The 16084-nt window shown below is 45.7% G+C and overlaps 1 protein-coding gene across 15 annotated transcripts in view; it reads right to left on the bottom strand.

Moving 5' to 3' along the window:
* The window catches only part of BAZ2B (bromodomain adjacent to zinc finger domain 2B), a 1221971-nt gene that overhangs the window by 373775 nt on the left and 832112 nt on the right, over positions 1-16084 (bottom strand). For all 15 annotated transcript variants that reach the window (XM_078681689.1, XM_078681691.1, XM_078681692.1 and 12 more), the window contains one exon: positions 7912-8056. In XM_078681689.1, the coding sequence (XP_078537815.1) occupies positions 7912-8056 (145 nt within the window). The remainder of the gene's footprint in view (positions 1-7911; positions 8057-16084) is intronic.

Below are 16084 nucleotides of genomic sequence, written 5' to 3'. Positions count from 1 at the left end.
AGGCATGTCTCATTCCTTTCAGCCTTGGCCTACCTAATACACGAAATCCTGTCTGGGGTGGTGCTAGCACCTCCCAAGGCAGGAAACCCTCTGTCTGAGCCTCCCTTTCTGGAAGGACTCTCAGCAGCAGGAGGTCAGACTTGTGTCTGTGGTGGCAGCATCCATCTTGTGATGCTGAGGCTCGAGTTAACTTTAACCGGGGTTCACAGTTACATACATGTTGTGTCCCTCTAGAAGGGTGGAATGCTACCCCCGTCGCCAGAATTGGCGAGGGGGTAGTATTCCAATTCGTATGACACCTTACTCAACATGTTTTGATAATGTTATACCAGAGTTAGCATTTAACCGCGAGGATTATAATGCACTTAAGAGTATATGGTATAGCGTTATCATGGAACAGCTATTAGGACTTGGTTCCGCAAGCTGCAAACGGGCTCAGCTCATGCCAGAGCACCATCTCACATAATTCCAAGCACTCTGCCTTAAGGATTGATAAGGCCTTCTCTAGGAGTGACTGATCGGAATATATGTGTCCATTTTTTAGGTTAGATATAGGGAACTATATCTAAAGCAAAGGGTGATTACACCACCTTGCCCCAGCTGTCGTGCAGCCAGTTGTGTCTGTTTTGGGTGGCCAGCCTGGGGTGGCATAATACATGCTGTAGGCCCTGGGTACACCTATGCCCTGGATACCTAAGGTATACTGTACAGGGACTGATAAGGTGGCCCAGTACCAATTGGTAAATGCACCTAGGGTACATGGTTGTAATTTTAGAGAGAGAACAGCTAGGCTGTGGGTCTGATTAGCAGGCCCACAGCCAGGGAAAGTCGTAAACCAGTGAAGCAAAAAGCAAAAATCTGGGGTGGCCATGGGATTGCAGACCCCACTCTCCTACACTTCTCATCTCCCCCCTAAACCTCCACTGACATGCTGGAATGGATCAACTCGATCACAGCACTAAACTGCACACCAACCATAGTGGATTCTGCTAAATCTCTTGGTGTAACCTTGGACAGCAACCTGAATATGCGTGAACATATTAACTCAATGGCCAAAACTTCCAGGTTCCACCTGAGCTACTTGAGAAAACTAAAAGCCTTGCTTGAAACTGCGGACCTAAAAAACACAGTTTAGGTGTCAGTTATCTCCAGAATTGAATACGGCTGCTCTACCCTATCTGGCCTACCAAAGACTTCCACTGTCCCTCTAAAAGCTTGCCTCAACGCAGCAGCTAGACTCTTATCTGGCTCAAAAAAATTTGACTACATTTCACCACATCTGAAGGCCTTGAACTGGCTTCCTCTTGAAGCCAGAATCCAGCTCAAGCTGGCCTGTATCACACACAAAACCCTGTACACGAACTCCCCGGCATATCTCGCCCAGTAAATCGTGGTATCTGGGTCTGCCAAAGCCCGTGTGCTCCAGCCACCCCGCTTTCGCAAAGGAAAAAAACAACAGAGCGTTCTCTGGGGCTGCACCAAGAATCTGGAACTCGCTACTATCCTCCATCAGAAGAATACCATCTCTGTCAATCTTCAAAAAGGAAGCAAAAACCTTCCTAATGAGCAAATTCCTCCAATAACTCCTTGTCGCGCATACCGCCTTTTGTTTCTGTGCATAATTTTCCGTACTGATTGGCCCTTTCCGTGTACCAATTCTCTCTCCTTCAAATGTTCTGCCGGTTCTCTCTGCCTTTTTGCTATCATATCTCTCCTCTTATACAATTGCTGGTTTTCTCTTTTTATCGCGGACTTGCCGCTCTGCTCATTATAGTACTATACTGATTATTGTATATAACTCTGACTTTGTCCTAATGTAGTGCATTCCCTATTCTCCGTCCTTGTGTTTTGCATGTGCCTAACCTGTACGTTACGTGTGATCCCTGTTAAGCGCTCTGATACCCTAACGAGTCACGTTCGCGCTCTATAAAACCCCAAATAAATATATAAATATAGTACATACCCAAACACACAAATATGTATACATGTAAAGACATATGTATCAGGTATCACACGTAGAAATTAACGATGAAAAGGAAAGCAATTGCATCCTATAACAAAATCTTTCCCTTTTTTCTTAGGAAAAAATATAATTATATATATATATATATATATATATATATATATATATATATATATATATATATATATATATATATATATATATATATATATATATATATTTTTTTTTTTTTCACTCCTCCAATGCCTGTTTGTGCACACAGGCTGTTGTTGCGCGGTCCTGGACAGGCCACCGACAGGCCTCGAATAATCCCCTCCAAATACCTCGATGATTTCCGAAGCAGACCAGGACACACAGAGTTCGTTTGCAGGTTTATTAGCAGGTGAAAAAGTGCGACGCGTTTCGCCGATATAAAAAAAACATATAAAAGCACTTATGTATATGAATTCAGACATGACAGTATTATTTCTATGTCTATGATAAAATTGATGCATGTGCACTTTAAAAATGGCTTGTCAGACTGCCTAAATCATGTGATCAAGGCCACTTGGACGGCCAAAACGTGTCTTGACTTTTGCAAGAAGGAAATAAAATAATGCACTACAATTGGGTCCACGCTCGTGATTTCGCGTCTTTGCGAGGTTAATCTGCGAGGTATTGCAGATATATATATATACATATACACACACACACACACATATCGAAGTATGAAGCTACATCACATTAAACTTAAGAGTTTGAAAATATCAAACGTGGTTTCATGTTGTCATTGACAGTCTTCAACATGTATATAAACATGAATATAAATATACACATATCAATAAATAAATATACTCGTCTCACATTCCCAATGCTTTCGTACGTGATGACAATACCTAACTCCATAGTGCATTTAATTAGATTGTCATATCATCAACAATAACTCTATAATACCTAATGATTTATAAGGCTTATAATGAGGCATTGGTTAACAACCTCGTTAAGATTACTTAATTTAATGGTTCGATTGAATTCTTTTCCTCTCTTGCCATGTACTCAACTTATTTCAGTTTAAATGCTTATACCATCAAACCATCATTGATTGATATTTTAGCTTCAATAACAAAGTGCTGTGCGTATATTTGTAAACAGTATCAGAAAGTGCTACCAAAAAGTGCTATGTGCCTGGATTCTTAAAGTGCCTATTTACTCCTATAAATGTGTTACAAAACAGATAAAAACATTATGATACAGATGAATGTTGTCTATAGAGGGTACAACGTTTAAAGTTTAGAACTACATTGGACCATTAGATTCACCTTAAATCCTTTTGCATACATACACACATTCTTATGTGGGATAGGCTACATCTTTTTTAACACCTTCCTTTTCTTGAACATAGAGAAAACAAAAATATTTGGCTTCAAACCGCGAGAGAGGTAAATATTTGAATATACCGAACTATTAGATCAGAATTGCACAATCATATCAAATCCCAATGTATTTCCAGAGTTAGATAGGACGTATACAAAATTGAGATATAAATAAGATCTTTTAAATTTCATAAAAATTCATAATAACATTTCTATATAGATTTATAAAAAATTGTGCAAATCTTCGCTGTTATTCAAACCAAAAGGAGACTTATAGTCCAGATCTGTTATCATTCTAGATTCTTCTGAGCAGGTTTTCTCTGTTACCTCCTCTCCTGAGTGATGGTATGGCCCCAATAACATAATGGTAAGATATTTAAGATCATTGTTGTGTTCAGCTTTAAAATGCCTTGCTACAGGATATGTCTGATCAGACTTAACTATCGCTCTTAAGTGCTGGAGTATTCTTACATGCACCTGCAGCTTCGTGCTTCCCACATAGCACAAGCCGCAGGTGCACGTCAGCACATAGGCTGCATAATCTGTACGACAGGTGTAGTTGTCTCTCAATGGTGTGGGTTCTGTACTGAATGGGGTAGTATACTCTGTGGTATTCACCCCAAATTTACAAGCCATACAAGATGTGCATCTGAAAAAGTATTTTCTGGGCTTGAGCCACGAAGTACTTGGGTTAATCTCAGGACTGTTTTTAGCCAGGGTTGACCTAATTGATGAAGCCTGCCTGAATGTTAATGTAGGCCTTGTGGAGACTTTTTGCGCCATGATTGTATCCGTTAATATAATTGCCCAATTGTTGTTGATAATGCCCCTAATCTTGTTTTCCTGTCGGCTATAGCTTCTTATTAGCCTGACCTTAGAGCCTTCAGTCTCTTTCTCCTTTTGTTTGGCGCTTGCTCGGGTCACCTCTTTCATACGATATATGAACCATATCAAGCATGTTTAACATGTATGCACACATAATATACCCTGTACACACAACAGATAAACGGAACTGAAAATAGCTTCACAATACCTTACGATATATCATCGAAAAGAATATCGCACCCTCAATAAAAGACACTAGGTGACTTGCATAAAGAGAATGCTGTCTGACAAAAGCATAGTTAAAAAATCAATACTACCTAAAAGAAATTATAGAAAATAAACCCTTGCCAGCAGCAAGCACACTTGATCGCACTTGCTCCTTCAAGAAGCAACAGATCATATGCTCCCACCATGATCTCCAAAGAACTGTAGAGTACAGAGAATAACAGATGCATACTAGAGGAGCAACAAATGTCCTCAAGGAGACAGGTAACATCTACCCTCCAGGCAGAATAATACACGTCAAGAACATTGCAGGAAAATGAAGAAGAAGAATAAGAGCTTCTAAGAAAGCCTAAAATTATACACCACATACAAACCGTATGTGGGTCTGTAACCCACATTTGCTGACTACAGGGCTCACAAGGCTTGAAGCCTGACGACATGGAGAAAAAGGGGCACAATGTTCCCAACGACAATAATATGTCAAAGTAGGCCGAAAATGGCCAGAGGAACCGCTTCTCAGGATACGCGTTGCAGAGCGGAAAAGAAGAAACTGATATCTGCGCGCCGGAGGAGACATAGGACATCATCATGAAGCCATACGGCGCCGTCCTCCAGCGAGCAGAGGTACTGCTGAGAAATGTCAAGGTCCTGTCTGACGCCTCGGGAGAATTCAAAGTTAAAGAATCTGCAGCTAGAGGTCTTTATCAGATACTTGGGCCACCGTGTGCCATAAGGCATGGGAGTGTCAGCTTAGAAGACAGCTGGTGTTTACTGATCGCAAAGCAAGGCTTGTGAAGGAAAAGGAGCACTTTATAAATGCTTCTATTCTCTTAGGCTCCCAATCAGGTGGGGTGCAGGGGAAGGCATTGGAATTTACCTTACTGGTGAAAGCCTGAACCACCAAGCTCTTTAGTGAGGGATGTTGTGTGAGAAAGTCCAGGTCACCTAGTGATGCCTGATGCCGCTGACCAACCTGCCTATGAATTTGTGGTCCTAAACATGGTTTCGCTCAAGTGTCCAAAAGGGTATCTATGAAGGCTTCATTTAATGGCAAGAAGTTCTACAGGCACTTGACTAGCTGAAGTACCTCTGTCAAAATATTAGTCTTCACCACATAGATGGTCTAGTACTTCTGCTTTCCTCTGCATAACACAGTGGCAAGGAGGTCAAAAGGAAGTGGAACGAGAAACAAGGCCAGTATCTGGATAAGTATCCAGTCTCCTGCATCTTGTAGTTCTTAATGGCAGTTTTCTTGATCTTTCTGGGGCACAAAATCACCCCCATCATCAACTGTCATTGTCCAAATTTGAGAAACGTTGCTGGCTGTTTGCACACCGGTTAGAGATGGGCATGACCTCTGTCGAGGTGGACTGTGCTCGGAGTTGGAAAGCACAATGCGCTGCGCCGGAGTCAATTCAAACATAACCAGCACAGTGAGTGGTGTTAGAACACAAGTCAGCACCGAAGCTGGTGTTGACCCAGAAACAGGTTCAAGGGGCACAGACAGCGTAAGACCAACTTGAAGCCCCTGTGGATGTTTGGCGCATGTGCAGCATGTCATTCCTGAAGGCCTCCAATTGTTGCAATGTCACAGACAGACCGGGAAATTCAGGGTGCATAGGGACTAGGCTTTGAATTGGCTCTGAAGGAGATCAGGAGTGAGACTGGTTAGCACGTTGACTTTCCTGCGGTCTTCTCTGGAGTCTGAGAATGGCGAGAAGTGGACGATTCTTGCATCTAATTCTTACACTTCTTCTTTAACTTACAGAAGACTTTAACTGCAATGATGATCTGCTGCAGGAATGGGACCTTCTTTTCAACTTGGACTGACTGGTCACAACGTGGAGGCTTCCAATGTTTGGCACCATAAAGCTTCACCTTGCGGACTTGTATGTCTTTCTGATTAATCTGGGTGCAGTTGTTACAGGCCTTGGACTTATGCTCTGACCCCAGGACAAAAAGACATCTGCTTGTGACAGTCCCTCCACGGCTTGAAATATGCACTCTTAGAGAGGGACATTTTCCAACAAGCAGCTCTGGATCCACATCTGTAGGAGTAGAAAGAAAGGAACTGATCATGGTGTGCAGGGGTGGCGCTTGTATGCGGTTCTGCTCATCACTTTTGGAGCACAACGACATTGGCACAGTCACACGAGGCTACCTATTGGCAGAGCAGGAGTACTGCTCTAAACGTTTCTGGGTCCAGTTTGACCGCATTGGGAATACTCAGAATGTGAGGAATATGCAGCTGCTAGAAATATCTATCAGCCACATATCTTTGTTATAATTGTTCCAATACATTTTTTTAAGACTTCTTGGTTGCTCCTTTCTTTTAAAAGTCCTGTAGATCCCCTGCAGCTGAACATTTGTACCCTAGCAACATGAATGGTCAGTTTAAGAGCATGAGTGATGTGAACAAATAACATGGTAGTTGAGACCAGTAAAAACAAAAGTTGTTTAAAATACTAAAAGCAGTAGATGACCTTGAAATATGTAACATGCCAAGTTGGGCAGGCCTTTTAGGAAGACTGGATGTAGATCAATAAAAGTTTGAAAACAGAGGCCAGTCATACATGGACAGAAAGTTCAAGATGGATGCCTGTTACTCTGCCTTGTAAGCAGTACAAACAGAACTAAATGGAGAAGACTGAAACAACACTTCCATGCTAACCACATCCTCAAAAATAATTGGCCCTGCAGGTTCACATGACTTAGCACACTTCTGCACTGGTCGCCTTCTGACAGTACCAGAAAACAAGATAAGCCTGAGTATCACTGTCTGTTAGAATTTCCACCAGATTGTATTGCAACAGAACTCAATCACACTTCAAAGGAACCCACCTTGAAGCGGAAAAAAGGTAACAAACAGCTAAGATCATAGCAACTCACAGAACCCTTCAAGTTTCAGGAGCGGTCTGCTCAGTCTCAAGTCATGGAATGCCAGCCAAAATTTGAAATCTACAAATTAGGATATGTGCTTAAAGCATCAGGAGATTTCCCACTCTTACTTTAATACCATTCAACACCTCTGCAAAATATCAATAATTTTGGCCAAAAAAGAGCCCTGTTGGTGAAAGAGGGAGTATTTCTTACAAGTGTAGACTAGCAGGGCAGTATTGGCCATAGCGGGCATTGAGCATTTTTCTGGGAGACTGGCGGGGTGGGGGCTGTTTTTTTGTTACTGGGGGGCCGGTTTTGCAACCATGTGCAATATCAGCCCACAGTAACAAAAGCAGCAGTGCTTTACACTTACACCCCTGCTTTGGGATCCCAGTTCGGCCCTGAATAAGTTTGCTGCACCTAGCTAGTAGCTGGGCACTAGAGAGACTGCTATTCCACCTTTCTTTTTCTAGGGGGACCAAAGCACATGTTGCACCACCATAAGAAACTAAGAGGGTTTAGCTAGTGTCAGATGGCATAACCCTGCAGGGAGGACGAAGGTGGATGATCCCCTTCGTCCTCCCTGCAATAAATGACTTCCCTTTCCTGGGCAAATATAGCTCCACACTTATTACCAAGGCACATTTTAGAAGTACTAATCCTTACCTTCACCACTTTCCATGCCTTCCACAAAGATTCCTCCACATTGGGGGAGAACCCAGTACCGGCGCCTGTAACGATCCTGTCCGAACATCATGGAACGTAAAGAATGGGAAGATTCAAATAATTTCTTTCTGAACTGGCCTTGTTGCTGAAAATTGAAAAACAGAAAGGCATCATATTGCGACTTTCTCACAATATATTAGAATAGAAGCATTTTCCTAGATTTGTTTGGATGTGAAATAGGGACTCACTGCTAACAGGGATGTCAATTTATGGGTCAGCTAGCATCAAACTTTTAAAATAAGTAATAGTCACATGGCGAAAAAAAAGTATCCGACTTCCAAAACAAGTAGCATTCCTGTGGCTGTGGATTTGCAACTGGTAAATATCCTGAAAGTCTGAGTTTACAATAAATTAATACAGATCGGTATCACAAAATATGACAATATTTGTGCGTAGTGTAAATGGTGCTGGCCATGCATTCAACTCTTACTTTCTCAAATATATTCCTGCAGGAACCCAAATGTCTTTTTTAAGTATTAGTGGTGAACTCAAACATATGTAAAATTGGCAGGTCCAGGAGCTTTTTATTGCGGGAATGAGGCTTTGTTTCTTAGCAAAAGTAAAATAATAGTAAATAAGCCTCAAGAAAGCCAGAGGTCACACTTTTTGCTGATGCCATTCACCAACAACAACAACAAAAAACCAAGCATTGGCATAGCCAATAGGTCTCACCTGTGGGACCTTATAAGTGGTTAGTCATGCAGCACATTAACCTGTGTGCTGTGCCGCCATGGATTAAAGCATTGGACGCACATTGCATGGAGTTTAGCATACATGTGCCCATATGTCCACTCCCGAGTGGACATGAGTCTTGACAGACAATTCAATGAAAAGCTGATAGTACCAAGGGCTGCATAGTAGTTGCTTCTACATGAAGCACACACAGCATACTGCTATGATATGGTCAGCTACCTGACCTTTCGCAAAAAACTGAAAACGCACCTATTCCCGAAATAACTGTTCCTCCTCCCTCCCTCTCCTTACAGGATAAACAACCTCCTTACAGCGCGGGGATGCCCTTGGGTCACCAGGCGCTATACAAATCGCTAAAATAAATAAATAAAAATAAAATATTGAGTGTGCATATCCACGCAGAGCGAGATGTCGTACTTCTCTGAAGCAGCTTATGCAGTGTCTGACTTTATGGTCATCATTCTTTTCTATACCTTACTTCAATTTATTTACAAATGTGAACAGTGGTAAAAGAAACTTTGGAGTACTTTGCTAAAATAAACAACAGATACAGAAATTAGCCAACATATGAGATAACATAAAACATGCTTTACTGAATATGTATTAAAAAGATATTTTTTTCTGTTTTTTTCTAAAATGTATTCATAATGACAGAACACGTAGCAGACATGGCGGAGCTTTATAAACAGCAGTACGGCACCGATAAAAAGGTATATCAAGGTTTTAGATTAAGGAAACCTTAGAGATACAAATGTCAATCAGACTGAACCAGAAAATGAGCATGCTGACAAATCGCAAGTTTTTCCATCAAATGTGTCAGTATCTCCAAGTGAACAGTTTATGTGTATGTGTTTGGTCTGCAAGGAAATATTACTGTATGTATGCGTGTGGTGTTCCAAGTGAGTAGTCTTACATGCATGTGTGTGGTGAGCCAAGCGTATAATATTGTATGCATATGTGTGGTTCTCTAAGTGACCAGTCTTGTAGGCATGTACAAGGTTCTCCAATTGACTAGTCTTGTAGGAGAGCATGCATGGGGTTCTCCAAGTGAATATTTTTACATGCATGCGTGTCATTCTTCAAGTCATGAGTCTTATATTTAAGTGCATGACTATCAATGGATAGCCCTATACTAGGAGTGTGCCTTGTTCATCAAGCGAATAGTTCTTATATGCACGTACGTGGTTCTGCAAGTCAACAAGTTGTGCAGGCATATTTGCAGTTCTGCTAGTGAATTCTCGTTTGTCTATCTGTGCTTTTCCAAGTGAATAGTTTATACGCATGTGTACATTTCTCCAAGTGACTAGTCAGATGTATGTACGTGGTACTCCCAAGTGAATAGTTTCATATGCGTGTGCATTGTTCTCCAAGTTACTAGTTTCATAGGAATATTTGCGATTCTCCCAGTGAATACTCTTGTGAGCATGTATGTGCGTGGTTCTCCAAGTGAATACTTTTATATGCATGTGGGTGTTTCGCCAAGTGAATAGTTTATATGCATGTGCATTGTTCTCCAAGTGACTAGTTTCATAGGCATATGTGCGGCTCTCCTAGTGAATAGCCTTGTGTTGTGTGATTGTACTTTGTTTTTCAAGTGAATAGTTTATATGCATGTGCATCGTTCTTGAAGTGACTAGTTTCATGGGCATATGTGCAATTCTCTTAGTGAATTGCCTTGTGTGCAGGTACGTGGTTCTACAAGTGACTGGTTTCATAGGCATGCATGCGATTTTCCTAGTGAAAAGACTTATACGTATGTGCATCGTTCTCCAAGTGACAAGGTCTTGAAGCAATATCGCACAGATCCCCAAGTAATCACGAGTGTGGTTCTCCGAGTCAATAGTCTTGAAGGCAAATCATATAACCATGATATAGTCTTAAGCATCCACAGTCAACCAATGCAAGATTTAGAGAATATGATGGACATTTTCCACGAGTGACTTCCAGACTGGAAGGAGCTCTTACCCGAAGTTCGGAATACTCACTGTCACTGAAGCTCTGTTTTTGGAGGCCACACAGTGGCGTAGCAAGAATGCCATGAGCCCTGATGCAAGCAAGAAAACAAAATGACGTCTTTGACTGCTGCTGGGGGAAGTAAACTTTAGAATTAAAAGGTTAGAATTAGTCCCGGTACTACTGCACCTGTTGCACCAATGATTGCTACACCCAGAGTCCACTCTATATGGGGCCAGAGCCTAGATGGTATCCACACAGCACTGTTCCTCACGAAATAGATATTAAATTCTCCAGAAGACACCACGTTGTTACTTTGCCCATGTTACTCTGGTGTTAACATGTGTAAGCCGCTGACGTGGAACTGAGAGCAAAGCATGATACTTAACTTACCTGACTGGGGCGACATCACCAGGCGCCCAGTTGTGGTTTCTGCTTTATAGCAGCGAGCTCTCATATGCACACGCGCCACTACCACCTTCCAGAGGTCCACAGCAGCCGTGCTCCAACTACCCGCGTCTCATTTACATATAGATGGTGCTCGCGCACGTCACTGAGTCAGCATGCCAGGCCCCTTCCTCGCGCCTGTCTGCGTCAGCCGCCTTACATTTCAGGGAGCCCTCTGACCCCAGTTAGACCGCGATGATTGTAATGTAAACATGTACATTTTATTGTTACAACCTACGGTTTCATTGCGGTGGAAACGTATTTATCTTTTTGTCTCTCCATAAATGAATCACACCAAAAGACTGAGGAGCATTCCGCGTACTATTCAAAAGTGGGCATGAAGCAGACCCCCCCCCCCCCCCCCCCCGCACGAGGTTTTACAGTCCAATTCATGTTCTAAGAGCGTTTTACTCAATGTTTAATTAAAAAGAGTTCAAGGTTGCATGCCTCCCTGCTGAATAACATCCCCGGGCTCAGTCGTACCGGACCAGGTGCCCTTGTCATGCACAGGTCTGGCCTGTCAGTCAACCTGACACCCACTGACTATTAGTAAGGAGTCAGACTAGTGCTGTCTCTTCCCCAAAACAAAAGTTGTTAAAAAAATGATTTTCCCTTTCTGTGATTACTGTCTTTGCCCGTGGTTGATACAGTTTAAAATTGTAGTTTTAACCTGCCTGTGATTGCATATTTTTTTACCTGTTTTGTGTTTAAAACTTGTAGTTTTCCCTGCCCATGATTGCTTCCATTTAACGTGTTGAATTGGGGGATTTGCAGTCCAAACTCTGTAGTTTAGCCCTCTCATTCCTGGTCACAATTAAGTTTTCCCTCCAAATTTCTCCTTTGCTCTGTGCACTGTATTTTTAAACAGTGCACCCCAGCCACCATTTTGTGTTCACAAGCCAGTGAAACTCCCCCCCACAACAGGGATATTCTACATCAGAGGGTGCTTCTGTGAGCTGTTTAAACTGTTTTTACTAGGGATTGTGCACTTAGTTTTTTGGCCAGGTGAGGGAGTAAAGTGTTATTCAAACAGTATTGTTAGATTTCAAGTTAGTGAGGCCTTTACCTGCAGAAGTCCAAAGTGGGGATTGTGCCTGTCTGTCTCCTAGGAGATTCTGAACAGGAGAAGCAGCCTGCCTTCAACAACCAGTCGTCGAGATAGGGGAAAACTGGAACCCTTGATCTGCACAGATGAGCTGCGACCACCGCCATCACTTTCGTGAACACCCGAGGGGCACTGGTGACGCCGAAGGGGAGCACGGTAAACTGAAAGTGCTCGTGGCCTACCGTGAACCGCAGGTAGCGCCGGCAGGACGGGGATGTGGAAATATGCATCCTGCCAGTCCAACGCTACCATCCAGGCTCCAGGGTCTAGGGCAGCCAGGACCTGAGCTAGACTGCATCTTGAACTTCTCCTTGCGGAGGAAGCCGTTGGCGCTTCGGAGGTCCAAGATAGGGCGCAGGCCCCCTTTGCCCTTCTTGGGAACCAGAAAGTAGTGGGAGTAGCAACCACGTCCTACTTCTGGCCCAGGAACACGCTTGATGGCCCCCTTGGCCAAGAGGGCCATAACTTCCTCCTGCAGAAGCTGCAAGTGATCCCCCGACATGCGATGGTACTGCGGTGGCATGGCTGGAGGAGTCGCCTCGAAGGGGAGGGAGTAGACCCTTCGGACGATTTGGAGCACCTACCTGTCCGACGTGATGGTATGCCAGTGGAGGAGGTGATGGCGAACACTGCCCCCACTGGCGTTGAATGGGACTGAAAGATCGGACTAGGAAGGCTTTGAGGCAGATGCTGCGGGAGTGGATGTGGACTGACCAGGCCTCTGTCCCCCTGCTCCGCCACGGCAGTTACCACGTCCGCATTGAGGTTGGATCTGCGGCCTGTGGCTGGACGAACATGTGGGGGGTGCCCCTCCCTTGCCATGAAAGGGGTGAAAAGCAGAAGTCTAGTGCCGCTGGACCGACATGCCCAAGGACTTGGCCGTAGCCCTGGAGTCCTTGACACGCTCAAGCGCACTGTTTTCTTTGTTGCCAAAAAGGCGACGGCCATCGAAGGGCATGTCCATGAGCGTGGACTGGACATCCCCCGAAAAAATTGGCGGACCTCAGCCAGGCCTGGCGCCGGATCGCCACCGTCATGATAATCGCTCTGCCCAGCGAGTCCGTGGTATCATGTCCACATCTGATGGAATAACATGCTGCATCCCGCCCCTCAGCAAGAGCTTGTGCGAGCCATGCCTGGGCCTCCTCCGGACACTGGGGCAGCACGTCCGCAACCGTATCCCACAAAGAGTGGGTGTAACGGCCCAAAAGGCATGCGGTGTTGATAGACCGCAACCGCAGACTAAGTGAGGAGAACAGTTTCTTCCCAAACTGTTCAAACCTTTTGGAATCCTGATCTGGAGGGGGAGTCGGGAATGCGGTCTGGGACGTAGAGGCCTGTATCACCAGGCTCTCGGGGGTGGGGTGTACGGACAGGAAGCAAGGGTCACCTAGAGCCGGGCAGTTGCGTTGGGCCACGTTCCGGTCCACAGGGGGCACTGTGGAGGGCTTGGCCCAAGTGCCCATCAGAACATCCGTGAGGGCCTCATTGATCGGCAGCAGAGGCTCCAAAGAGCTTACGGGCGGTTGAAGCACCTCGATGAGGAGATTAGTCCTCACGGCCGCAGCAGGGAGCTCAAGAGCCAAGGCCTTGGCTGCCCTGCGCAACACCACACCAAAAGTAGCACCCTCCTCCGTAGCCACAGAGGGAGGGGAGATAAATCCAGTGTCTGGCGATGTGTCAAGACCACTGGCCTCCCTCAGCTCATCTGCCCAGCCCTGACTTAACTGGCACTGTTGTGCCAGAGGGTCCTCCCACCCTTCCCTCCCAGTCCTCCCCTTCATCAGTGTCCTGATAAACAGGCAGAAATGACGGAGCCGGGTCATAGGTGAATTGCTCACCCACCGATGCCGGAGACGGCGCCGCTGAACCCGGACCTGGGCTGAAACGGGGGGCGTCATCGTCTGAGGACGGCGCCGGAAGTGACTCCATCGGGGTCGGCGCCAGCGGAGGAGTCGTGAGGTCAACTGGCGTCGAACGGGATCCAGGCCTGGATCCCCTGTGGCCCTGCGGCGTCGGGACCAAAGTCGACGACAGCGCCGGTGCTGAAGCCGCCGGCTCGCTAGGGCCCCTAGTCGGGCCTGTGCTGCCCGAAGGCACGCCGGCAGGCCTCGACAGAGGTAAGGGAGTCCTCATGGCCACGAGGAAATCACAAATCTCCTCCAACGTCGCATGCAGTCCAGGGACCGGAGGGTATGGGACCGGATGTGACGCCTGCGGGTGGTGCCACCCGAACGCTCAGCCAAGTCGCGCGACCAGCGAGAGGAGTCAGAAGAGCGATGCCGCGACTTACCTGAATGTGAGGACTTGGAGCCTGACGAACGGTGCGGGCTACGGCTCCGCGACCGGCCCCTCGATTTCCTCCTCGACTGAAACCTCGAGCAGCGCGGAGCCGACTGCCGGATCTCGAGGAGCTTGCGGAACCGCTCCCGCCTAGCTTTCGACTTCAAGGCCCGGCAGTCGGGGCAAGACGTGTCATTGTGGTCGGCCCCTAGGCAGTAGAGACACCGGCGATGGGGGTCGGTAACCGACATCAGTCAGTGACAGGCATCACACGGCTTGATACCAGGCATCCCTACCGGCACCAGGAGTCGAAGTCGACTTGAAAAGAGATAGTCAAAAAGACCAAAAAGTTAGTCAAAAAGTGACCACGGGTACTAGCTCTTTCCGGGTCTGCGCTTGCTGGCGCGGAAAAAAGAACAACTGACGTCAGCGAGCGAGGGCACGTCTAAGTACTCCCGCGACGTTATCCCGGCGATCACGCTGCCGAAAACGGACGCGGATCCGCAGACGACGCCTACCGACGCGCAGGGGTACTGCTGCCAAAACCTTCTGGATCCAGTCTGACGCCTGGGGATATTCTAAGGTAAGGAATCTAACACTAACGTGTTTCTTTCAGATATCACCAGATTGTGAACATTCCCGTGAGCATCCATCAACACCTACGGAAAATTGCGAATGAACACAGGATCCTCCACCAGCAGATTCATAACGTCTGGAAACCAAACCTGTGTCTGCCAAAAGGGAACAACCCACACCATATTCGCCTTCTCTCTTCTCACCTTCAGCAACACTCTCTGAATCATCGAGAATGGAGGGACAGCATACATCCTTCCTGTTCCCCACTCCTGCAAGAAAGCATCTATCCCTTTGGCCTCCGGTTCTGGCCTCCAACTGTAAAACTCTTTCAATTGCGTATTCAACCTGTCTGCAAACAAGTCCACCTCCGGTGGGCCCTACTTCTCTTGATTATTCAGGAATACGTCCCTGTAAAACCTCCAATTGCTCACATCCCTTAAATACCTCGAGCTGCAGTCTGCCTCCACATTGCTGTTCACTGGAATGTACTGCGCTTGGACAATAATTTCCCTGTCCAAGCAAAACTTCCAGAACTCCTACGGTAACTCCGCTAGACCTCTTGAACATGGTCCACCCAATCAGTTCACATACCGAACTGCCGAAATGCTGTCCATCTTCAACAAAACGCAATGTTTCGCCTGCCCCTTTAGAAAACTCCTTATTGCAAAGGACCCGGATAGAAGCTCCAAACAATTTATATGTAATTTCTATTCCTCCAGGAACCAAAGACCCAAGTCGTAATTGCGCCGCAACTCGCTCTCCCATTCCCAGCCTCATCAACCACCACTCCAACTCCCCCCGAGTCTCCTGATTCATTCTCACCTTCTGAGAATACTTTGCTCCCTGTCTCAAATGATACGCCTTTAATCTCGGAAGCGCTCTGTAATGAAGAGGCGCTGGAAAAATTGCCTGAATCGACGCGGACGTACGAGTTACTCACCTTCCGTTACAGTGTATCTGGTAGAGACAATTCTAGCCGCAGATTCCTTCATGTAGAATTATCCCCAGGCGTGAGACTGGATCTGGAAAACTTTTGCCACAGCATCCCTGTGCGCC

The sequence above is a fragment of the Lissotriton helveticus genome, chromosome 3_1, assembly GCF_964261635.1.
Source record: "Lissotriton helveticus chromosome 3_1, aLisHel1.1, whole genome shotgun sequence".
Lineage (NCBI taxonomy): Eukaryota > Metazoa > Chordata > Amphibia > Caudata > Salamandridae > Lissotriton > Lissotriton helveticus.
This window is presented reverse-complemented; position numbering and strand designations above follow the sequence as displayed.